Below are 26,364 nucleotides of genomic sequence, written 5' to 3' on the forward strand. Positions count from 1 at the left end.
ATGCATTAATTTTGCAGTATTTTTCACCTCATCAATTCATAGCAATGAATATATTTCAGTCTTGAAACATGGCAGTTCTTCGGATCCTTAGAAAAACTTGTTTCTGTTGTCCCTGTCCCCTCTCTCAGTTCACCTTGCAACTCTAGATGTAATAATTTATGAGCAGCATTTTAGAGGCCAATAGTCTGTGCATTGTTCACTGACTCTGGAAGAAAGGCCAGGGTAAAAATCTGGACTCGTGAAAGAATCCCAAGGGATCCTCACAGTTCCTCACAGGTTTTTGCATTCATTCAAATTCTTCTGCTTTGAGGCACCAGACTCTGTGTTTTATGTCATCTGAGGTTTTGCTTCTGTGACAGGTTCGTTGTTTGCTGCAACTCACATCCCAACTGTATATTGTTTGCAAAATGCATGGTCACTCTTTAAATGCTTTGACCTCTAAAGCTCCATCATCTGGACTTAAGGTCATCCTCACATCAAGTCAGTGTTAGAAGAAGGTTCAGGTCTTGAGAGGAGTAAACCCTATGGGTGGCAGATTTCTCCTGATGCAGCAGTGTAAGTGGCTGTTGTTCGAGCTGATTTATTAAAAAATTACAGGCTTGCAAATATGTCACCATCAGACAAAGGTAAGAGTTTTGGTGGTTTTTTTCATATCTTTAATTTGTCAAGGGCTTACATGCTAGAAATATTAGTTGAGTGGTATACCAAGAATTGGATATATAATATTAAGATTTAAATGGCAATGAGATTAATAGAACCTTTTAATTAATTATATCGTTTACTTAATCATCTACCTTAGATTTAGAAGCAACTCTAGACCGGGAAGCAGGTCCTCCTCAAAGATCTTTTTGAAATAATTAAAACAGGAGACAGATTTATCACAGTCCGTGTTACAAAAAGGAGAGAAACAAAGCGTGTTCCTGTTGAGGTCGAGGTGCTTCCCTCCTGCTCTGAGATGATCCTGCTACTTGGATGGAGAGCAGTTTGAGGCCCCCAAAGGCTGGTTTTGTGCATGCTGCAAAGTGCAAATGTGGAAGCCTTTTTATTAGTGGATTTTGGATGGGACTGGCTCAGATCTGTATTCCAGCATGTGCTGGCTCTGATGGGGGGGCGCGGGGGAGCCCCAGCCCTGGGCTCTGCCAGCACCCAGGGTGGCAAAACACTTCAATAGTTTTTTTCCTTCAGAGCTCACTATGACACACAGAGGGTTTCTATATGTCAAATTGCTACAGAATTACTCTGAAGAATGTTCCCTGCTCATTCCTTTGTCTGTTGTTTATTATTATTATTAGCTTATGGTTTTCATAACTTATATGTATTTGTAAGTTATGCATATAACTTATGTTATATGCACTTGATTCGTTCTAGTTTTACCAAAATCCCTGGCATCCTGTGGATCTGTTGAGATGAGATCAGTGGAATATTCTTTTAGCGGGACAAGCAGTTCAGAAGGTCTGTGCTTGCGCTGCAGAGGGCATTGCTAAGCAGGGAAGGGCCTGGAAGAGGCAAGAAGGGAAACTCAGACAAAGCAGAAACTCTCCTGTACATTGCTTTTCTGGGAAATCTTCCTTTAGAGAGGGATGCTGCAGGGAAAGGCGTGATTGCTGTGAGAGCCCCACTCCCGTTGGGGCATGCTGTGTGTGTCAGGAGAGATGCTTGTGGCAGCTGTTCCAGCTTGAATATATGGACTTCCCGTGGTTTAGGTGTTGTCACCTTACCTAGAGCGGCTGAGTGCGAGAGGGAGGCGGCTGGGCAGCGAGAACGGCAGTGCTCCTGCCTCCCTGCTTCTGACAGCTGAAATCAAATCTGCCTGGTCAGGACAAGTGAAAGTGAAGGATTTTGTTGCTGCTCACCTCAGTCTCTCTCTCACGTGCATGCATACATACCCACATCCATTCATCCATATATTCCCACGCATTCGTGTCCAATGCAGTGGAGAGCTCCAGGAGCCTGCACACACACTTTGGAAGAACACAGAACAACTTCAGATATTACACCTACCTGAAACCCTCCTGCCCTTACCAAGCTGTGCATTTGCTTGCAAAAATATCTGCCCTGTCTTTCAGCTTTCCATCTACCTGATGGGGAAGATCACCGTGCTCTCTTAGCGCTGCTTTTAAAGGCAATTATATGAAGAGGTGGTTGGAATAGTTTGGAAATGAGGAATGTCGCCAAGTGGGGCAGGGAGCTGAATTTCTGGAAATGATTCCTTATGAAATGGCTTCCAGTTTTGGGGCTTCACGTTCTTCATTTTCTCTTCTGACCTTAATTTTTTAGTTCTGTTTTTTTTCAGGGTGTGTGTGTGGGAATGAAAGTAAGCATTTAACAGACGATAAACTGTATAATGACTGTGATTAACATTCACACAAGGTAACCCAGGGATGGGAAAAAGACAGCTCAGCAAGCCTAATAAATGCTTTTATAAGCGGATCTGCTTCCTCAGTGCTTGGGGAAAATACACAAAACAGAAAGAGAAAACCAAAAGCCCACTCCAGGGTTTTCAAATTACCCTTGGAGATTGGGCACTCGGGTTGCTTATGTTAATGTGAACAGAGTATCCAAATCCCTTGAAATATTGGTCTCAATCATGTCAAATGCCGGGAGGAGTGGGTAGCCTGGAGGGGACCGCTGCTGCAGAGAGCTGGGACTTTGTGCTCCTGCTCTGGGCTTCAGTGGCTCCGAGGCTTCAGGCTGTTGAGTCCCAAGGTTTTAAATAAGCTGTGCTGAGGAAAAATCCTAAAACTGTGAGTGCAATAAGAATTAGGGAATGTTTCCTGCACTCTGCAGGAAGCAAAGCTGTCCTAGTGAACTGGATTGGATCTGATACCTAGACAGCTTTTACCGGGACTGGCCCTGTTATGGACATAGCCGTCACCTCTGTTCTGTCTGTTCGGTGCTCGTCATCAGAGCTGCTCTGTCTGCTGGGCATCAGTGCCCTTTCGGATAGTTATTAAGTTGTTATACATTATGCTTGCACTATGACCAATATGAAACAATGAAGGAAGCAGGTGCACGCTATTTCTTTATTTCTTTATTTTATTTTGATGTAAAAATAATTTCAGTTTTACTCTTTCTTTTTTTTTTTTTTTTCCTTCCTCTCCCAAGAACAGGTTCCTATTTGTTTTCTTTTTTCTTTTTCTTGTTACTGTAATGGGCTGTCTCAGCTCTACATGCAAAAGAAATCTTGGTTTGATGAAGCTGCTATGAAACATTTAAAGGTTTAAATTATAAACTCAGAGTGAGAAAATCCGTGATGCGTGATTAGTTGAAAGTTTTAAATATAATAGTAATATTTTTCATATTCATGTACAGAAATGGCTTATGTCAACTCTAATGACTTTTAATACATATTAATAGACTCTCTTACAATATAGACGGTTTGTACACCTTTTGGCAGATGGCTGTGGCATTGGAGTCTGCACAGTATAAATTAGTCATTTAGTAAAAGAAAATAATACATGAGCGTTAAGGTCAATTCTGTTCAGAGATGTGGTTCCAGTGCATCGCTTCTGCGACCGAAAGGATTAGAAGCAGGATCAAATTTACTAGCAAAATTTAATAAATTGATAGATAAATTCCCATGTCGGACCAGAGCTTACTGTTGTTACAGCTTGTCCACATCCCCGGCTGTGTCTCCATCTCTTTGCTCCCGCCCTTTTAGAGGTCAGATGGTGCAAAGCCGAGGCTGCGGCTCAGCTCGCCCCTGGAAGGGCTGGAGTCACATCTGCAGCAAGGAGCCCCATGGCAGTGCTGTTTGGGCACCAAGGGCTGCTCAACTTGGGCGTGCATGAGGCAGCGAATAGTCTGCCTTAAAACTGGTGTAAAATAGGAAAGGAGTTCATGTCTGAGCATCATCTCTTTTTTTGGTTCTGTTCAGAAAACAGAATTAGCTGGTGTTGCATCTGCGACGACTTCAAGTATGTTACACTTTGCAGGTAGTGGCCTGACAAATGACATGGATTTTGTAGGAAATCACTTTAGCAAACACTAAAGGGCACTCATCTCTGAGCCGAAATACAGCAGCTGCTTTGGCAATTTATTGCCGTGCTCAAATACCTAATTGAGTCAATTGTTTGTAATCACTTTGACTGGTAACTTTGGCATTGCTGAAGTAGTCTATATAGAGATACTTTTTTAAAAAAATAAATCAGCATTTTCTTTATCGGAAATCTTTTGAACCATTCTCATTCCTTAAGTTTTCAACAGGAAAGGCACTAGCTTTTGGCTTATGCTTTATGAAAATGATTGTCAGGGCACTTAATGAGCTTTGTGCCAGACCAACTGCTTTAGCAACATATGTCTGCAGCAAGAGCCTTGCCGCCGCTGGCCGGGCACGCCGTGAGGCTGCACCTCTCTGCAGCATTTGCATCTTTGCAGGCACCCTGTTGGAATTAGGACTTACCATCACCTTTGCATCGTGCCAGGCCCTTCGAACAGTTGCTTTGTAGGGAAGGAAATGTGGAAACAATTTCTAGTGCAAATCCCACGGTGCAAGAAAACTGCCTCTTTTTACTAGCTGGGGTTGTGTTTGCTCTTTAAAAGAAAGCACAATAAACCTGCGCTTTAATTCTTTGAAAAGAAACATTACAAGATAAGGTGGTAACTAATATTAGTGCACAATAAGGGCCTGACAGGTTTGCACGGCGTGCTGATGTGCCGTGTCAGGGTTGCTGTAGATGAAGCCAGGTTCTGTGCTGGAGATGTGGCAATTGCAGATCAAGTGATATATAATTTACTGAGCTGCTGCTTAATTCTATGATGTTATGAAATCTCCTGGGCATATAATTACTACAAATGTTTACTTGACTTTACCACATAGCTTGACATTATACTGCAGAAATTTGTACTTAGCTTGACATTGTATTGTAAAAGTTTGTACCTCGATAAAATTATGGCCTAGCTGTAAAATGCAGCTATTAGGCAGAAAAATATTAAAGAAGTATGGATGAGACTAAAGGCATTTTAAAAACACTTTCTGCAGCCTGGAATTACGAACATTCATCCCATCTCCTGCTGATTACACACTTTGTAATAGCTATTGTTTCCACGGCTGGGGTTTAATTTTCCGCAGCACACTGGCAGCACTGCAATCTCAATAGCAATCCTCCCTGCAAGGCTGCGAGGGCGGCGGGGAGGCCAGCAGGGAGGCAGGGTGACTGACAGGTATTTTAAGCCTTTCTGTGGTTCAGGATTAGTGAAACATTTATAGGCAGACCTGCTGGAGTGGGTAATGCGTGGGCTGGTGGCCACGCTGGGAGCCTGGCACCCACGGGAGGCTCCGTCACCTGTAGGGAAATGACTTGGGGATCAGGGCGGTTCGTTCCTCCCGGCAGGTCACGTTTGGCCCTTGATCTCCGTGAAGCCTGGGGCACAGGTAGTGCCAGCTTGCTGGTGAGAGGTGAAGCCTCCCTCCTGACTGTGCATTGCTGAATCGCTGCCGAGAGGCTTTGCAGCAGTGGCAGTTAGCCCCGGAGCAGAGGCTGTGTCTGGGCTGAGTCCTCCAGGGTGTATGCCTCCCCCTCGGCTCTTCCACAGGCTGCTGACCTGTCACGTCAGACAGGTGTCAGGTTAGGCTCAGCCTGCTTCACACCTGGACACGGTCTGCCACGCTGGTCCCATCTACACAGCAGTCCGTGAGGTGTGAAGGTGGGTGAGCCACGCTGTGCTGCAGCCTGGGTGTTTTCTGGATTGTCCCTTCTGAGAGGGAGAAGTGGTGCTGCGGAGAACCACCGGCTCCTGGGAGGGTTTCTCTGCACCTGCAGCTTGCTGGTAGCTGACGTTGCAGTGAGAGCCACTCCCGAACGCTCGGGATGCCCAAACTTGTCCTGGATTATAGAGGTTTAAAGTATTTGTTGAAAACAGTGATTCCTTTGAGTGTGAAAGCAGCATTCCTGACGCCCAGCGAGTGCGTGTGAGCCGGTTGAAACATTAGACGAGTTGGGAATGAAAACAGCTTTCACTCTCATAAAGCAAAAATTGCAAAATTAGAAACACGGCTACAAAAGAAAAGGAGACAAAATTAGGGAACAGAAACTTAACATATACCTGAATCAACAGCTGCCAAAGGCGTTACCTCTGAACGAGGAAACTTGTCTTTACTTGGGTGCTTCCAGCCTGATAGCGCTCAGATTTTGGTGAAGTCTGTTAGAGGTGGGAGTCTCGCTGGAGATATCACTCCACTCTTTTTTTTGGTTTTGGTTTTTTTTTTCCTTTTCTTTTCTTTTCCCTGGCTACTCCTAAATGTAAAGGGCGTTTTATAGTGGCTCTCAGACTCCCTGATTTCTGCACTGATTTGAGGGAGCAGCCAGTGTGCACTTACCTGCCCGGCGCCCAGGAGGATGCTAACAAACTCGCCTTGCCTGACGAGTGGATGCGAGGAAAGCAGAACTATTGGGACACTGCCCTTTTCTGTTCCTCTCAGGAAACACACTGAATTGCAGTTACCTGGTGATGTTTATGAACCATATAAATCACATGAATTAATCCCCCCAAGAAGGGTTTTCCTGAGATGGGTAACACCAAGTGCCCCCAGCCCTGCTTTGCTTTGCTTTGCTAGTTGCTTCTATGAGCTGGAAAGACAGGGAAGAGATCTGGCGCATGAATGGAATCTGATAGGTTTCCCATAGAAACAGAAGATCAGGGGTTTTTTTGCCAGTGGAGGTGACGTCAGTCAGGAGCATCTATTCCAACTTCAAAGGATACGGTCTGGTGTAGATCAGAGTGAGTGCTGAGTCCTCTTGTGCCGGTGTAGTGATGCAACTGAATAACTCATATGATCTTGTCTGTCTTAATATATCTCATTTATATATAAAAAAGGAAGATGTGCTTGGTGCTATTAGTCTTTCTTTTTGAAATAAATGCCCACTGTGTTTCACAGCTTGGAGTGTTCAGGCAGGTTTGAAATACTCTGTCGGATGAAGGATTCGTTGCTGTGCTGTGCCGCGGTGAGCTGCTTCTCTCCCATCCCCAGTGAGTGCCATCGCCGTCGGGGGATCTGCAGTTCCCTGCTCAGTGCTTTGAGACCCAGTCTCTCTTTCATTTCTTCCCCAGTGAGTTACTGCTCCAGACTCACAAAATCTCCCAAGCCCCTGCACTGCCTGTCTCCGCACAGCACCGATCCCTTGCTCGTCTACATTCCCTGCTATTTTGACAGGATCAGCCCTCTCCCAGGATCTGCTCACTCACTCATCTACATCTAACAGCAGCTGCTTTGAGGCCCCACGTAGCTGTTCCAGGCTTGTTGGTGTCTGGTCTAATTTCTTCATGTACTCCTCTTGCTGACTCTTGTTTTCCTGAAGACTTTCTCTCTCCATCTCCTTCTCGCACTCCCAAGTCCTGTGCTCCTCTGTGTGGCTTCACAGCACCTTGCCCCTTCAGCCTCATCCCTTGCTGCTCTCATTTCTGCATGGCACAGTACCATGGGTGTCAGTGCCCAATGCTGAAACATTTTGGCTCAAAAAGCATTTAATTTTTTTTTTCTTCCATTTACCTTTTCTACCTCCAGTGTCAAACTGGGTCTAATGAATAGGTTTTTTTTTTTCCACACTGAGTTGGCTCTGTCGTTTCCAGTATGGAAATGGGTGAGAATCTTTGAGTTTTGCTTAAACCAGGTAAGGAAGAGTCAAGACACTGAGACGCGCATCTGCTTTGTGAGCTGGCAGAAGGAAAGCAAATTCTCCCCAAGCACGTCAGCCCTTTACTGGTATTTGTTCAACCCATTTGCCTTTAATGCCATTCCCAGGGTCACCTGCTGGGAGGAACAGAGGGAACAATTCTGTTAACACATATGGTAGGGTAAACCCAGTGCCTTGCTGATCCCAGGGGCTGGGAAATACCACAAAGCATCACGAGGCATTGCTGTGCCTGGCTGCTGGCTAGGAAGAAATTTTAAGAGAAAGGAACCTGATTAAAATCCATATTTCTCAAGAATTCTCTTATTCCTATTGTGATACTCATCTCTATTTCTATCCCCTCTGCAAACCTGCTTGGTATGTGTTGTGGTATCGTTCACCTGATCTACTTTTGTGTCATTGGTGGGAGAGATGGCGAAAAAAAATATCCTTTTATAAAGTGTCCTGCCAATTTACCGTGCTGTGAGAGATATGCCGTAGTTATTACTAAAGTCTGATTATGTAAATGACATAATTTAATAATTATTATTAAATCCCAATAAGTTTTGTTGCTTTTTCTTATTGTTGATAATGCCCATGATAGCAAATGTCACGGTGCATATCATAGAATTAATTTTTGTGGAGCCTTTGCCTCATTGTAGGGGCTTGGGGCACAGGAGGGCTTGCAGGCAGAGGCTGCTCAGCAGACCTGTTATCTTTGCAAGAAAAAATGTTGTCCGCAAGGATAGCAAGAAGGGGAGATAAAACTTGCTCAGCAGCAAATATTTAATTAGAAGAGCTGCTTGGGCCAGCTACTTGTGGCAGCAGCTGCTTAAACAGAGCTGTGTCCTTTAAATAACTTCAGCTAAATAAAGGGAGAAAAAGGAGAGTGGAGGGAGAAGCTCAGAGGCCATGTACTGTAACTGCAGAAGTGGTTTTCATTTTGACATTGCAACATCTTTAGTAGCTGTTAGCTTCTTCTCTGCCACTGTGGAAAATCAGGATGCTTCAGGCTTGGGGAGTTTTACACCGTTGCCAAGAAGTTGAGAGGAGAGTGTCAAGAGAGTCAGCGCATCACCTGCCAGCTCCTGTTACCTCTATTTTGGATGTACAAGGTCTAATGATGTACAAACTCCCATTGGCTTTTCTGCCATGTAGACTAAACCATCATTTGGTAGGTACAGGATCAGTTCTATTCTAGCATTCACTGCCTAAATTCTACGTAATCCCATGGCTCCTCAGTGCAGCAGGTTCAGCCTTGTGCCCTCATGCCAGGGAGCTGCCCTGGCTGTGGGCAGGTCTCTGCATTTAGTATCGGACTCTCTGTGAGTTCCTTTTGCCCCTTCTTGATCTGTGACGCTGTGCCCCGGACCTCTGAAGGGTTCATGCTATTCATTTAATGAGAAATGTTTATAATAATATAGGCACATTTTCCGGGTAATCCATCAGGCTTCCAGAAGCAGTTCAGCTGTATAATAAATGATGTTGTTTGCCCCAAGGGGATGAACCTAATGGACGTGGCAATTGGGTTGGACAAGCCCGAAGAGCGTGAGGTGTCCCTGCGTTTGTGTGTGCTAGGGAGAGCTGTTTGAAATGCTCAGATCTGTAAGGAGTGAAGCCATGCAACTAGTCTTTCCCGTGCTCTGGGGACCTTTGTATGCTGACAGCTGGCTGCGGGGAAGCATGAAGAAGCAGAAGTCAGAGGTATTTGGGAGTGAAGTGGATGAAAGGTATTGTGCAGTTCTTGTCTTTTTCATAACTGACTCCTCTCCATGATTTTCTTAGCCATTTTTCTGGTTAGCCTTTTGAAGGTGCATAATCAGTGATGTAAGAGAACAGTTAGAGGGCAATAAAGTGATTCTGTCCACATAATGCAATACAAATGAAGTAGAAAATAATATGACCAACAGCATTTATGATTTCTACATTTGTTCTTTTTTTTTTTTTTTAAGAAAAAGATAGAACATGTGTGATGCTATAGAAGCGCTGTATGAAGTGTGTAATACAGTTTTCTTGTGTATGACATGAAGAGCACTTTTTCCAAGTGTGCATGTAATTGATTAGTATGATAGATCTGCAGACGGGCTGGTGAGCAAAAGTCACACTTGTTCTGAAGAACATTGTGTTACAGACAGAATGAGTAATGCAGACCATGGTTCTGTGTGTTTGACATTCAGCATTAAGATTGTCCTTAAAGTTTTGCATAACTTCAACAGATTTTAGTCATTCAAGCAGATTTTTCCCTCCTGATGTATGTTTATTTTACTTATAATTTTATTTACTTCGATTTCTAGCAAGGTGGAGTTCAGGTTTTTCCAAAACTGGGATGGGGGAAAATACGATGTGTTTGTGCTCAGCATTCATGAGTCCCATCATGGGGAGCTGGGAGCAGCTCCAGCTTTTGGAGCAGGACTGCCTATTTAGTGGTGTGGTTTGGGTGCACATGTTGTACTGTAGTGGGCGAAAGCAAAACACCAGAAGTAAAGAGAAAGGAAAAGTAATGATGTAATTACATCCATGTAGTTGGTGGGCACTACCTCCAGGTTGTCTCTAACCCTACTTGTCTGGTCTCAGGAGACACTTTCCCAAATTCTCACTGGCTAGCTGAGGGAATGGGCTTAGTTTTGCCCAGTGTCCTTCAATACATTTTCCTCCAGGTACTTAATAAATAGGTGAGTTATCTTACGGGTTTTGAGACTTTTAGACTGTTTGGATAGTGTATTTTGCTGCATGTTTGCTTTCTTGTTATTCTCTGCTCAGGCAACTAGCTCAAGTAAAATTGTATCTCTAAACATCAACTGTGCCTTAAAATATACCATGTTTATGTGATGTGTATAATGAAAGATCTTCTGTGTGATCACCTGGAAATCCTGCAGTCACTGACTGCTTTTCTGCATCTTGCTGGTAGTGAAAAGGATGGTGAAGGTGGAACCAGGACAGAGAGGAACAGTTCCAAAGTCTTTCACCTTTCTTTCACAGCTACAGAAGATACATTCAATATATTGTCAGTCAACCGTCTTCAGTGCAGTTGACTGAAGTTTTGATTCAGTACCCTGAAAAAAAGGCATTAATGGAGAGAAGCAAATGTTGCAGCTGAAAAATCATTGTGATGTGTTCTGAATGATGCCTTTCTCTTACTCATGTAAAACTACATGAGCATGTGCAGAAAACTGCTGCCTGTGCTCAGAAATCACCTTCACCTTATCAACAGCTGGGTTCCCCTGAAAGTACAAAATGTTTCCATTAACAAAAGCTATTGAAACAAAATGATGACCAGATAAATTGTAGCATTATGCTACTTAGAAGAATGTCTCCGGAATTTCTATTCAGATTATAAAGTCTTTCCTCCCTGGAGATACCAGCCAAAAACTCGTCCCATCCATTTCTCATGCCTCTGCTGGGATCATAATGGCTCTTAAGAATGCAGGTGGAACAGGAGCATCTCATGGATGTGGGTTTCTGCATGTGTGTTTCCCTTTAAGCTTATTGGTGTTGTTTTAGCTGTAAAGTTGTTAATGGAAAAAGGAAATTACTGTAGACTCCAGCATCTAAGGTAAACACTAGGAAAATAGGAAATGCAGGATAAGGATGAAATATCCATTCCTCTCTTGTGTTCTCATGTTTGCTCTAGTGCTTAGACTTCCTAACGCATAAATGGGGCCAAACCCTGCTGTTACTGCCCTAAGTGAATTCCTCTGGCACTTCTTCCTTGGGAGGCTGCATATCCCACTGGTAAATGTGGATCCCCCGTAGAAGCAAAGCGCAATGTCAGGCTGCGAGGAGGTGCTCCCTGCCCAGGCAGGGCATGCCAGGATTTGGGAATTTGTCCTGCAGAGACATGGCTGGTGTTTAACTTGCATCCTTAAATGCTTTTTCATGGCAGTGTCTGTAGTTAAATCATTACATTTCACTTGATTATTTTTTTTTTTAAGTAATCCCTTGTATCTCTAGTAATGTGGAAAATGTTGGAAGCTTAATGGCCTTGACTTATCTGGAAAAGCAAACGTTGTGAGATCCTCCACGAAGCTGGAAGAGCTAATCTCTCTTATTACACAGAAGGAGGGAAAACCAGAGGAAGGCAGAATGTACAGGAGATTGCTTGCCGTGAAACTCTTCCTTGTCATGAGTCACTGACTGCAATTTAAATGAGAAACACACAGTGTTCCAATGGCTTTCGCTATCTTGTAGTGCTATTGTGCTGAGATACAAGAATAAAATTGATCTCGAAGGAGATTTGCTTCAGGTTTGATGTTAGGGGTTTTTTTGGTTTTAAGATTTCGTGTGTGAAGCCTGCCAGGATTTTCCTCTCGGGATCTTGGGATCATGCTGAGCCTCCCCTGAGTCCGTGAGGCAGAGAAGGGCTGTGAGTGTGCATTTTGCATGGCACGAATGAAGCAGTGGGCTCAGATTTGGGATTGTTGATATTTGACAGTATTCGCTGGTGGTACACATAGTGAATGAGTTCACCTGTCTGGGATGCATCAGGAAAAGATGATCCCTAGTGGGTCAAGTGGAAATACCAGCTGTTTTCTGCTGTTTATAGAGGTAATTCATTTGCAATTAAATACCCTTCTTTTTTTTTTTTTTTCCCCTCCTGTTCATATTGTCACCTTGCTGCTTGCACAGAGAGCTCTCAAGTAAACACAAGCCCATGCTGTGAAAATCACTAACACCAAGTGGAACCCTCATTGCTCTGCAGTGGTTTCGGTTGTCAGATGATTTTCCTGGCACGGGGATTGTTCCTATACCACGAGCACACCACGCTCTCGAATGGAGCCCGTTAGGTGCTGGGTGCTGTGAATTTTCCCCCTCTTTAGTACCTGATAAAGTGCAGAATTTCTCCCATGGCAGGCTTTCGAGGAGCCGGTGTGGATGCATTTGGGAGGGGGGTATGCTGTGTTCGCTGAGCTTTATGCTGAATGAGCAATCTCATTAGACTCCAGGCCTGGAAGGAGCTCTGCCTGGCAGATCCCCTGCCCACATTTCCAATTCAATAGGGCTCTGCCTGGCTTTGTGTCTGCTGAGCGATGTGTCGATGTGTCGCCGAGCAGGAGCTGCAATGGCTAAAACTAACTGTGGCATGAGCTGGGTTTCAGGAAGGGGTTGCAAGGTGAGGCAGGATTTCTCCGAGGAGGTGTTGCTTTACTATAATGCATGTTTATTTTTATTAACGTGAGAAGTCTCATGGCTTTGCTATTATTTTGTGCTTTGAAAGAAGGAGAATGAGCATACAAAAGAAGAAAGCGCCTTTGCCGCAAATTCATTTTGAAATTCAGGAGAATTTGCATTGCCTCCATTGGAGGGGGCTGTCATTAGCAGTCTCATCTGAAAACAAACTGCAACCTGCTTTTATTTCTTTTGTGCGTGGCTGACACGCCGTCATTCCCAGTCATCCAGCCCAGTTGCTACTGTACTTTGTTTTATGCTTCATGCTTGACCTATGAGCTGAAATGCTAATCGCTGATGAAAATTTCAATTAATACAAAACTAGTTTCAGCCAGAAATGTGGTAAGCTCATTTAGGAGTTTTATTGTCTCAAGAAAATGTATAATAGGAAAAGCCTCAGACAATAGTTTAATTTTTAACCAGCTGGTGTGCTTTCAGATGTATCTGCAAAGCTCAAGTCTGTGCTGTTTTGTTACCAGCAAAAGGGGGAGTGATCATCATTGTGTGTTTGTAGGTCTGTGAAAAAGCCATGCTCACAGCATTCCTCTACTCTACAGCATTACCTCCTTGTGCCAGAATAGTGCCTCTGATTTCATTGGTTAAGAACAGAGTGAATGTATGGCCATACCTTTCAGTAAGGGAGGTTACAACAGATACACGTTGGGGGATTAGACTGCTCTTACGTCTATAAGTGTGTGTATATACAAAGCCAGGAACCTTATTTTGTGGTGACTTGTACAAATGTTATGCAAAGTACACTTTATAGTGTGATGAAGAAATAGAAACTGAAATTTCATCATGGTATTTTTAATTCAGCTTTAAATACCTTAGCAAATCATAGATTTCTGAGAAGTCTGCAAAACAATTACACAGGGGATTTATGCTGCAGGATGTGGTATGTACGTCTCAAGTACACTTTCTTAAATCCAGATTTTCCCCTGAAAGAGAGGTTAGTGCCCCAGTAGGACTGAAAGAAGTCTAGAAGATGACTGTAAAGATATGGATTGGTTCCTGCTCAAGGAAAGACTTGAGTTTGTCTCTGCAGACCTAAACTCATCTGGTACAGGAGCTGGTGTGGTGGCCCAGCACTCCCACTTCTCAAAGTTGCTGCCCAGTTGACCCAGTCCAAAGGTGAACTGGGGAAAGAACAATTGTACATGCAGGTGAGGAAAGCCAGAGAAGCAGGAGCTGAACCCAAGCTGAGAGCTGGGTTACCCCACCGCATGCACTGCTGTCTGAGCTGGTGCTCTGGGAGGGTTCAGTTTGGCAACGGGATTGTGAAGGGGGATACAGGGAATTGCACAACCTCGGTGATGCAGGGAAGAGGACCCACAGAGAGCTGGGGGGAGCCAGTGAGATAATTCAGCAACAGGTTTGGCACTGTACGTACTGAGGGACTCATTATCTCAGGTGATAGAGGTCAAAGTGTGTCATCAATTAAGAAAAAAGAAAAAGGTACTTAAATTTGTGGAAGAAGGGCCCATTGGTGGCTGTTATGGACAAAAGGTTAGATGCAGCATCTGTCACAGAAGGTCCCCAAGCAGCTGCAGGAGTTGGGGAGGGTGCATGTACCAGGAGAGGGTTCTCCTGCACTCCTGCTGCTGCTTACCTCCGCCTGCCTCATCAGGAGGGCTCCACAGGAGCAGCTTCAGGGTGACCTGGCATCCCGCTTGTTCTTGAGCACTGTTGTTCTCTTTAAATCAACAGACATGCTTGTATGTATTCACATATTTAAGAACATCCATAACGGTGGAATTTGGCTGCAGGGTATTCGGGTTTATGTGCTTCTAATGGTAGGAATAACCACATCGATGGTTATCTCAATTTACTTGTAAGTGCCATGTCAATATTGCTACGACCAACGTTTAATGATGTAGTCATCATAACAACGTACCGTTCACTGTTAACATTTATTTCTTTGGTTATGAAAAAGCTAAGCCGGGTATTGATTTCCACGCTGGGTTTTCTTTTGAGTCTTTATTCCAGGTGCTGCTGGGAGGCATTCTGAGCATACGGCAGAGCTGGTCTGAGGGCTGGCACACCTGGAGCATCCTTGCAGGGCTGCTGCTTTCTTGAGTAGGTTCCTGTTATGAATATCTACAGCTGCAAAAGCAAACTTTGTTTTCAGCAGTTGCATAATTTGTATTAAATTGGTAGGTTTGTCCAACGTTCCAGGTCTTAAGCTTGCTCACATGAATTTTCACAGGAAACAAATACAAAAGAGGGGAGTTTTATTTGAGATTGCTTGACTTAAAGTTTACAGATCGTCCTTTGCTGGGCTAAATCATGTCCAGGTAACATTAGGTAGGTTAAGCAGATACAGTAAAATGAGTAACGACAAATTACTTTTTGTTTCAATATCATGTGTTCCCAGAAATGTTGCTCAGTTCCACAGTTTTTAAAAACCAAACTCTTGCTGACTTGAGAGGAGCCATCCAATGGAGTGTGTTGGAAGGTGTAAGAAAAGAAAAAAAAAATAGTAGTATTTGGGTAATCTAGTTTGTATGAATCATATTGGTGAAATGACAATAGGGAATCCATTTATTAATTTTTTCAGGAAAATCTGAAGACCACACATTCTTTGGCAGCAAATGACTCTAGATCTTAGGAAGAAGGTTCACTTTGGCAAATGTCAGCAGAAAGCTACCGACAAGCAGATCATTTGTACTGATTAGAAAGCACATTTCTTTAGTTTTCAGTCATTGTCCATGTGTAAAAGACACGCGAGGCATTAAGAAATGTGGTCCTCCTCTCTGATTTAGTAGTACAGTGCTGCAGCTATTAGATGTATGAAACAAATTAAATCAAATCTGTCGGGTGCTGTGCCATTATATGGGCAGAGCGATGGTCAGAGAAATCATTAACCATTTAGAGCTAGCTTTTAAACGGTTTGAGAGCATAAGGTGCGATCTGCTGAGACCCAAGGGGCATTGCACGTTAGGATTTTGTTGGGAGCAGATGAGGAGTATTTGCAAAAATGGATAGCTGGTGCCAGCTGCCTTTTCGGGGGTCAGGCACTCGGAAGGGAAGATGCTTGTACACCTTTTCAGCTTTCCCTCAGCTCAGGGTAGATCTCAGGCAGAAACAGCATAAATTGAGTTTCCAGACAATCGCACAAACATCAGAGACGTTGGTCACAGGCAGGTGACAGCAGACCCCCAGCGCGGGGACAGGCACCAGCCGTCACCCTGCTGTGCCTGCCCGGCCGGGGAGAGGCTTTGCCTGGCCCGTGTCTGGCTCCTCTTCCAGAAAACCGGGATCTGACAAGCCGGGCTCCCAGAATCCCTATTCATTTCTTAAAACCTCATCCCAGGGAACTTAATTCTGATACTTACATTGTTTATTGAGTTGAAAGTTTTACTGCTGCTTGTGCTACAGGAACATATTTCAGTTTTGTGTACATATTTCTTGATTATTTATATTCATTCTCTTACATTTTTAAGAGATTTTTTGTGGTTTGAGAAGCTGAAAGACTGATGTATTACAAAACTGGGAAGGCATAATACTTGCAATCGTATTTGAAACACATAAATTTTGTGAAATAATGTCAAAGTTGTTTAACTGCACTGAAAACTTTTATTTCACATGTGCTGTCCAATAATATTTATAAAGTCCTTGGCAAGATAAATAATACATAGACTTCTACCACCAAACCTCCTGAGAGTAGAATTGCATCTAAAAAAAGAATCTTCCTGCCTATGTGCTACAGTCTATTTGGAAGTATTTTACCACGGAAGGAAGAATATCTTTCTGATTTGGATGATTATTTTAATCACCTCCAGCATATGCATCATGGGCTGCTTTTCTGGGAACTGACAACAACCAAAAATAGGTGATTGGGATAGAGTCAAGTGAAGGTTATCTTCTCCCTGTTACTAACACAGGGGCGTCCGAAAGCTTTTAGGGGAAAAACTGTGTCTAACATTGACACCTGAAGTAAAACGAAGGATCCTTATGAATATTGCTTCTCATCTTTTCTAAACTCTGCCTGGGAGGTTGGTGGGGTGATGTCGGGGTTGGGGGGCAGGGGGGAAGAACTGTAGCTGCATAGATATTGTTGCTGTAGCATTATGGTCAAGGTTTCACTAGCATAAATCTCAACCTTTCTTAGCTAATTAGAGAAGTAGGGAGGTATTCCCACTTGTGGCATGGAAAAGCACAGAGGTGATCAATTCTGCATGTTCCTGGGGCTCTGCCTGTATCCCAGGGGACCATGGCCCCTCTTTGGGAGCTGCTGTGGGACTGCATGTCCCACGCTGGACACATTTTCATTCCTCCCGAGTTGTTTGTCAGCCGTTTGCTGGAAGGCTCTGCAGCAGAGGGGAGAAAGGGGCGTAAAGGATAACTGGGGTGGAGATGAACACTTTCTGAGTTGAAGTCCTTGTCATTATAGGTGTCACCCGCAGTGTCCCCTGAGCCGGGGTGTGCAGCTCGGAGCAGCAGTGGTGGAGCAGGCAGGTGGAGCATCCCTGCTGCCCCCCACTCTCAAATACCTCAGCACATGAGGTTGCTCACTGACATCTTTGATCAAGTCTCATCTGCTCTGGGTTTCATACCACCAGCCTCACCAAAGAGGCCCTCAGAGGTGGCAGGGCTTCAGGAGGCTTGCCTTCGGATGGGGGCATGGGTGGGAGCCCCCCCAGCCGCCAGGGCCAGGCTGAGCTGGAGCTGTGCGTGGTGCAGGGATGGAGGCAAAGGCATCACTTCTGGGCAGGGACTGATGTTCTTTGGGGATGGGGGACCTTTGCAACTGTGTCTGGGATTTTTTTTTTCTTCTTCTGTGATTGTAACTGAGAAAGAGTGAGAGTATTTAATTAAGCTCCTGTTCTATAGAGTCACTTAACTTGTAACATACAGTATAATTAAACAACCAGATTTTTATTTCTTATACCAGGGAACAATTGTTTTTTTCCAGAGTTTTGTTCTGTTATTCTGTAATTCAGGCCACACTGAAGGTTATAATTTCTAATTACTGGTGGCTTTTATTTAACAATTCTGTAAACGTATATGTTACTGACAAATCTGATTCTAGCTAATGAAAAGGTCAGCCCAGAAATGTACCAGTATTAAGCTGTGGGAATCCAGTACTTTCATGAATATTTGGCTGTACAGGACTTACACAAGGTCCAAATCTTGTATATTTTAAGGGGGAACTGAGTAGCTGAGATTGGTGCCATATTTAGTAGTGCAGTACAATTTCTCTTGGAAGCAGTAGACCAGTAATCTGGGAATTTTGGCTGTCATCCTGCTACTATTTATGAGCAATTTTAATGTAGTAATTACATGTAGGGAAAATTGTTCACTAGGTTGATGAGATAAATGGATTTTTTTTTCTTGTTTAGTAGTCCAATGTTTGTATTACACGCTTCTGGAAGCAATGGTGTACAATAAAAGAATCTTGGAACTGCATCACTCCTTAGAAATACTGATATTTTGAAAGATTTGCTCATGTAAGTTAAAGGCAGCTCATTAAATAAACAAATGAGCTGTCCTTAGAGCGATCAGTATTTACTATTAACTGAACAGCACAGTAAATAATGAATTGCAGGTAAGGAACTACAGATAAGTATTTGCAGTGAATTCAAATTACTTGACTTAAGCCTGAGGCGGAGAAAAGCTAACATAAAGATAGGAAAGGAGGGAGGAGGGGGAAAAGAAAAAGGGAGAGAAGGGATCTTATTGTAACATTTGTTGTAGCGATACATGCTCATCTGTTGTGCCGAGGAAAGGTTCTCATCAGGAATCTTCTGCCCCCCTCCCTGGTGCAAGGGGTGCTGCAGCCATCTCCCGGTGAGAACAAAGGAGGATGTGGAATTCCTGGGAGAAAACAGGGGTCCACAGCAAGCTCTGGGCCTGGTCCAGCACACTGCCTCGGAGAGCAGGGCTGGTGTTTTTACCAAGGCCCAGGGTTCTGCAAGTTGCTTGCTGGTGCTCACAGGACCCCAGGACAGAGCCGTGCTTTGGCACTGGCGAGACCGAAACCTGCCCGTAGCTGCCAAGTGCTTGCGCAGCTCCCTCATTTATTTCTCCAAATTACTTAAGCAGTTAAATTGCTCATTTTCTAGGAACTGGCACAAGATGAGAAATTTTGGTTTGGACTTTAATCATCATAAGAGTGAAAGATCGCGCTGCCTGAAGTTTGGGTAGGCGGCTGTGTTCAGTGCCGGGATGGGTGGGGGTTTGGGGCATGTCTGATATTGCTCATTTAGGAAGGGGCTGGAGGTTGTTTGGGTGCTGGCGGTGGGAGGGAATGTCAGTGATTTAATCAGGGACTCTGCAGTTTCAGCTGAGCTGTGGGCCTGAGGCTTGGTAGGACAGCTAAACACGTGACAGCCATACTAAACGCCTAACGCTTGGCAGCCCTGTCTATACATCACCTTAAATAAGGTTAATCGCTTGACGCAGGTCTCCTTGCAGGGAGGACGTATGTCTCAGCTGTCCGTCTGCTGGCGACGATCGCTGCCCAGAACAGGGCACAGAGGAACAACCGATGGAGACGTGCATTAAGTGTTAGCCTTCCCCAACAACTGCTGTCACAACCGGCACAGCCAGGATAACGCCTCCACCACTCTATTAAGGGTAATATTTATATAACGCGTGAATGGGAGGCTTGTCTTGCTGGATAGTTATCACTAGGTAAATACTTCTGCAGAGATACTATTGCTTAATTCACATCACCCCAGGACTGTACCTCGTGGAAACTGCCACAGAATAAAGTGGCAGAGGTTAAATGCAGCTGCAGGGAAATTTCCAAGCGGCCTTTGGAAGTATCCAACTGCTGTGCACAAGTCCAGCGCCATCAGTCCCCAAGTGCTCGCTGCTTCCAAATGCTGGTGCTGTCGGTCCCTGCATTAGTATTCAACACAGGGAAAAAGAGTGAGGCGCTAGACAGAACAACTAATTACAGCAGCCTGCAGAGGCAAGTCGTATCACGTGATAAAGGATATCCTTTTCATTTAGTACATTTCTTCTTTGCTCTCTGTTGCTTTATTAAAAAAAAAAAAAAGTCTGAGCTAATGGGTTTGGTTAAGGAATCAAGCTGTTTTGGTGTTTTTTCTTGATTTTAATCTGAATCTATACAATGCTTTATATCAGTCATATAAAAAGAAACTTCCTACTCCTCAGTCTGCAACCTTAGCAAGCTGCACACCTCCTGTTGTCTTAGCTCCCCTTTCTCTGGTTGGCATCCTGACACGGGCTGCTCCAGTCCCGGGAGCTGTCAGCAGATGGGGGGAGAAGAGGGCTTCGCCACCACTAATGCACCATCTGCAAGCAGCAGCACTGGTCAGATTTTGATGAGCCTAAATTGCAGCTGTGTGGCTAGAGGGTTTGCTGTCAGAGCAGCTGTGTTACTATGGATGACACAGATCTGGAGCTAAGCATCTGCCAAGACCAGGTAAGGCAGGGTAGGAGAGCCCAGTGCTGCGGTTACAGAAGTGCAGCACTCAGGTAGCTGGGGTGGCTGTGGGTCGTGGGCACCCCCCTGTGCTATGATGCCCTCCAGGTTTTATTGGTCTGGGGTTTGGAAAGGTCTCTTGCTTGCAAGTTAGAGCTAGGAGAAATAAAAATGAGGGAAGTATCGACTGCCACAAACCAGCGCTTACTGATGTTGCCCGATTCTGCCTGATTTGAACCCAGACACAGGCTGGGGGTGGCAGCTCAGCCAGCAGGTCCCTCGTCCCTGCTGGTGCCCTTCTGTGCCAGCCCCGTCTGCGGAGCAAGGCACTAAGCAGATTAGTCAGCTTCTTCCATCAGCGAGCCCTCGGTGCCCGAGATACTTACAAGACATCTGTTTTTTAGCCTCATTTCTAAACAAATGAAGCTTATGCGATTATCGAATCTGTCTCACGTCCCCTTGTCGGCCAATTTCAATCTTCACCCAGTAATTTTGGTCTCAAAGACGTTGACTTCAAGAAAGTTTTTGTGAACTAGTGACCACATGAACTGGAGACCACATGGACAGAAATTATCCTGCTAAAGACTCTGAAGAAGGGGACACAGCACAACCTGTTGCTCGTCTCCGAGAGCTGATGCAAGAGGGAGTGTGCAGGGTAAACGGGAGATCTCTGTTTTATGCCTGTGTTTTGTAGCGGTCCAGCAAACCAACCATCAGGAGAAAAACCCATGGACTGGAGCATGTGGGCTGTGTGGCTCGGCGCTGTCTCCGCTCCAGCTGCAGGCAGCTGTGCTGGGGAAGGGCGAGCATCCCCGGTGTGCTGCCCAGGTCCCACCTCCTGCCTGCCCCCACATGCCAACTGCTCTCGGTGATCCCGGGATTGCTTTTCTGATCCGTGGATTAACTGGGTGGGATGTGCAAAGATACAAGAGCTGTGTGCAAACCAGGCTTAGTCTGGAAATCCATTGCCGTGCTCATACGGCTCTGCCTGCGAGCTGGGCGCTTGAATTGGAGCTCGTGGTGCCGTGCAGGGCTGGGCTGCTGGTGGGTTTGTCTTTGCCTCCAGCACAGTAGCCTTGTCTTGAAAATTTGCTCTTGCAAAATTATCTTGACAACTGAGGGCTAAAATCTCTTGAGACTGAGGTCCCTTAAGTGCTACGTGTTAGGTGCACAGGTAGAGAGCATCTTACACCGGTTAATATTTCACTGAGGTACTGTGAATGATGCTGACAACTGAAATCCTCCGTACACCCACATTTGTAGAACTCTCTCTCCTTTACTCCTCTGTGTGTTACACTTAAGTGCTTGTTAGAGCTGAGTATGTCTCTCCTCTTGGCACCCATCTGACGTTTTTGCCTTGTAATGCAGAACCTAAGGATGTATAATGGATTGTCTAAAACCTTCTTATAGTAGTTTTGAGATTATAGAGGAAAGGCAAAGGTTTCGTGCTTTGGTCCTTATTAATGAACTGAACTAGATTGTGTCCTTTTTTAAGCATAAACAAAAGATAAAAGACATATGGGATTTACGAACAAGGTCATTAGTCTACCACATTTCTCTCATTAGGATGTTACATTACTTTCCAACTTACACAACTCTCATTAGAAAAATTTATGAACTGGAATGATTACAAATATACCATATTTTAAACTGTCCCTACTTTTAATTGCAAAACAAAAAATAATTATACTTGTGTGCTGTAATGGATTTGTACTGTTGTGCGTGTATTTTTTATCAAAAATTTAATAGAGGACCTTCCCGAATCCAGGGGGTGGGAAGAGAGGAGAGGAAATTCTACCACTTACTGCAAATTGCAGTTTAGCTGCGAATCCTGAAGTATTGCTTTAATTCAGTAACGTTGTTAAAACTAAGTTAATATTATAAGCTGATACGGCTGTTTCTTCTCCTTGCTAGACTTTCCATTTCACATCCTTACGTCTGATTTGAAGTGACGGTGAGAGGAAGCATAAGGTATCTCTCATTCTGTTTGGACTCCTTGTTTACAGAAGAGTGATGGAGATGCTATTAAGCACAAAAGGGATCACCATATGCCTGTTTTTCTTTGTATTGAGTTTGGCAGCAGCTATTGAAATACCATTATCAGGTGAGTTGTAGCTATTTACTGAACACTTTGCCGTTTTGTTTTGGTATCTTCTTTTTTTTTTTTTTTTTTTTTTACCTTTCCCCAAACTAAAAAATTAAATCCTGCTTTACAGTTGTTCCATTTTGAATTTAATTCTGCCAGAACATGGCCTTTGGGAAATTCAGATGTGATAAAAATGTAAGCTACTGTGTATGGACTTGTTTAAGCATAGCAGTAAACTTGTCTAATAAAATATACCTGGTGTTTGTGATCCAACGTACTGCTTAGCTCTGAGGATTTGGTTTTGTCCTTCACATAAATTCCTCATTTTGCCTTTTTGCCTCTGAATCTCCCGGAAGATTGTTTGATGTACAGATACCCTTACTTACTTGTCTTGCAACCTGCCATTTCGGTCTGAAAAAGGAGCAGGTGTATGTCTCAGGGCATACATTAGTCCCCAGAGAAGTATTTCCTACGCCTTGCATACCGCCCCGGGGAGCACCTCCTTTATCCCTCTCCGGCTGCGATGCATTCAAACTGCCTGTTTTACATGGTTGGTGTGGTTTCAGGACACGCGTAAAATACGGGATGAAGCTCGTGGGGGACAATGCAATGAAAGCCAGTGGACCCCACTGTCTGGAGTACAGCCCAGACCTCCCAGGCTTTGGGTTTTTTTCCAATGTAAATGGATCAGGAGGGTTGCAAACTACAGGTTGCTTTTTGGGGGGCAGGAAACCACAACAAAGCAAAATGCAGCAATATTTGGGTTTTAAGAATGACAGTGGGGGAAAACAAATAAATAACCCTCAGGAAAAAGAAATGTAGGTTCTTTGCAGGGCTTTGGGTGCTGTAGCCTCAGAGTAGGACACGGGCCAGTTTCAGGGCATCAAGCGGACCTGCCATGAGCTGTTAGCACTCTGGGGGTCTGCCAGTAGCCCTGGCTGCAAAGGAGAAGGCAACCAAGCAGGTTTCCAGGGTATTTTTCTAAAGCTATCCAAACTTGTTTAACAGCATTTGGAAGCAGAAGGTTTTTCTGGAGGAAGGTACCGCAGTGGCTCCTTGTGTTTAAATAAAGCACAAGGGGAGCTGTGACTGTGAAGCGTGGGGCAAAGTGTCTGGGCATCCACTGCTTTTATATACCTACACAGGGGAGCCACCTAGCCCTTAATTTGCTTTAATGAAGCGTTTTATATTTTAATAAAAAGGAATTATGTCTGATCAGTGAAGCTGGTGGGCTTCGAAGTGTTCAGCTTTGAGACCACATGGTATGGCAAGACACCACGTTTTGCTCCAGCTTTGAGTTTCCTGGTCTTGAAAGAGAAACCAAAGAGCAGATGAATTTTCTTCCTGGCTGTTTATACGGATGTGGTGATCCTGTTATCGCCAGCTCCACCGCAGGAGGCATTTACCCTTGTGTGGCTCTGTTACACAGACATTCACAACACTGTAATGCCCTTTGAAAAAATAGTGAAATATCATTGTGTGGCCATGTGACTGGAAACAGCTCTTCCCCCACTGCACCCCGGAGGGGGACTTCAGCCATCTTTGCAGTCGATGGATTTCCTGGCAATTCTATCGAGGATGGAGAAAGCAGATTGCTTCTTCATGTGTGTATAGCTGTGCCTGGATTAAAAAGCTGGTTATTGACCACCACTGAATAGATTCCCCGGCCCACACACCCACACGTTGGCTTTGGCTTTAGCTTTAGCATGGCTGCAGCCCTCCCGTGCCCTGGGTGGGTTGGCCATGCGTGGACTCGCGTGCAGGCGATGCCTGTGGGCGGCTGGCGGAGCGCGGTGCATGTTGCCGAGCTGTCCCCTGCCTGCTGAGGCCATGGCATTGGTCACTTGGGGGAGCAGAGAGCAGTGCCGATGCCAGGAAGATGATGATTGTCATCCTTTGGGGTTTCTGTTTGAGCAGCCGTTTGCAGGAGTTTGGCAATCCTGACATTGTCCCTTTCCAAGAAAGGGCCTGAGCAGAGCGCGGTTTGGCTGGGATGGTGCTGTAACCCGGTACCTCTTTGTGTTCAGTTGCACAGCTTCCAACAATCACGGAGCAGTCTCACACCCAGGTTGCCTACCCTTTTGATGAGGACTTCACAATTAAATGTGAAGCTAGAGGAAACCCACAGCCCACGTGAGTACTGCTTTCACCTGTAGAACCAAGCAGCAATTAATTTCGATTTTAACCTTTGCCAAACATTGTTCTGGTTTTGAAGAGGGGAGGAAGAGCTGAGGTGCAGTGACCTGCTCATCATCGTGAGGCGACAATAAGGTTTGCATTTCCATTGAGGTCATTCAGCTTTTGTTGCTCCTTCTCTTCTGCTTGCTCTGGGAATTGACAGCAGCATGCCTTTTTCTTGTCAGGAGATGTTTTGTTTCTCTACCATGTGCTACGTTCACCCCGTGATTTAAAAAGGCTTGCCTGGGCTGTGCTGCAAAAGATAGGAGGTGTGTAAGGGTAGTCAAAGGGTCCCAGCTGCCCTTCTGCCTTTTCCGCAGCAACCCTAAAACCACCAACCCAGTGAAACCGTGTATTCAGAGATCACATTTGCATTTTATCAGATGCCTTGTCTGTACCTAACATCATCGTGTCTGTGGTGGTTTCAGATATACACATAAGGAGTTACTCAAATAAATAGCCAAAGCTTTATGTGTTTTACACCACTGTAAAAAGGAAAAAGATTTGTAATGAAAATGTGATTAACAAAAATGTAATAATAACATAGTAAAAGCTCCTCCTGAGACTTTGGCACTGGCTGATGTATGGGCTAAATTAATAGCTAGTTTGCATGTCATTTTTACACTTTAATCCTTCCCTTCTTTCTCTGTGACATAATTTAAACTTGCTTTAAAAAGGCAGTTGTTACTTTATATCAAGATGATTTTATCATTTTAATTGAGCTCTGAACAGAGATTTGTAGCATAGTAACAAACTCCTTTGTTTCACTGTTTCTCAGTGGATCAATGAGAAGTTTTCTGGTATATTTAAATGTGGTAGTGCTGATTAGGCGGTGGGAACCTGTGTTCCCCTCCATACTGTAACAAGGCAGTTTTGCCAATACTAGTGAGGTGCTAAAAAATAAGTTTCTGTTGACATTAATGTATTCTCTTAAAACACTGCAAAATGTTGAAAAAGGTACGTCTTCCACTAAATGCATGTTATACTGTAATTTCCAACAGTCTTGGGTTTTGGATCAGTTTAGCCCAATCTCAGTCCATCTGAGACTTCCAGATAGATAAACTATGACCAGTACTTCAGCATTCATTGGAATCACACCCCGGTAGCATCAAAGCTACAAGTGATTCTATGTCAAGACCAGGAGAAACTCAGTGGAGTCATCTCAGTTTGCACCGGGTTGAGCCGTGGTGTCTGCTGTAGATGGTGGAAAGAGCTCCTGTCAGTTCTTGCTGGTAGAAGTACCAACTCTCCTACAGAAGGAGCTTTTTTTGCAAACCTTTACTTCCTTTCACTGTGTGGCTCTTGCTTTCACAGACAGTCTCTCTTGTTTATTGCCCTTGCCTTAAGCTTTGTATTCTGATCTCATGTCACAGTCAGTTATCCAAATGTAAAGTGTCCGATAGGAGAGACATGCCCAGTAGCTACACAAGTTATAGGAGCACAGTGGTCATTTTATCACTCAACTCTCTCCTTTGACATCAATTTTTCCCTTTCATTTTAGTAGTACACTATTGGACCCAATTTACCACTAGTTTTGTACCACAGTGTGCTCTGTTCTGTGACCTGTCCTTTGTAACACCTGTATTATTTTTCAGCTTTAACTGGACAAAGGATGGAAAACCGTTCGATTTATTATCTGACCCGAGGATAGTTGCATCTAACAACTCTGGAACATTTGTGATTCAAAACCGTGGAATCATCACCAGTTTTCAAGGGAAATACCGTTGCTTTGCATCCAATGTACTGGGAACTGCCATGTCAGAAGAAATTGAGCTAATTGTTCCAAGTAAGGGCTTTTACTTTGCTTTGGTTGGTTTGGATTTTTTAATACAAAAACTGTGTTTCCTCAAATTAAATGGGAAAGAACTAGTTTCTGGGCTGGTGTATGGTAAAACACACACAGTTTGTTATTCAGTGACTATTGGAAG

The 26,364-nt window shown here is 44.3% G+C and overlaps 1 protein-coding gene across 8 annotated transcripts in view; it reads left to right on the forward strand.

Moving 5' to 3' along the window:
- The window catches only part of CHL1 (cell adhesion molecule L1 like), a 138,257-nt gene that overhangs the window by 56,922 nt on the left and 54,971 nt on the right, over window positions 1–26,364 (forward strand). For 7 of the 8 annotated variants that reach the window (XM_037386358.1, XM_037386361.1, XM_037386354.1 and 4 more), the window contains 3 exons: window positions 22,087–22,276; window positions 24,286–24,391; window positions 26,032–26,222. In XM_037386358.1, coding sequence (XP_037242255.1) covers window positions 22,186–22,276; window positions 24,286–24,391; window positions 26,032–26,222 — 388 coding nt within the window. In that variant the 5' untranslated portion in view covers window positions 22,087–22,185. Of the gene's footprint in view, window positions 1–19,193; window positions 19,356–22,086; window positions 22,277–24,285; window positions 24,392–26,031; window positions 26,223–26,364 lie in introns of all 8 variants that reach the window. The other variant, XM_037386357.1, reaches the window with a different exon arrangement.

The sequence above is a fragment of the Falco rusticolus genome, chromosome 4 (genome assembly GCF_015220075.1).
Source record: "Falco rusticolus isolate bFalRus1 chromosome 4, bFalRus1.pri, whole genome shotgun sequence".
Lineage (NCBI taxonomy): Eukaryota > Metazoa > Chordata > Aves > Falconiformes > Falconidae > Falco > Falco rusticolus.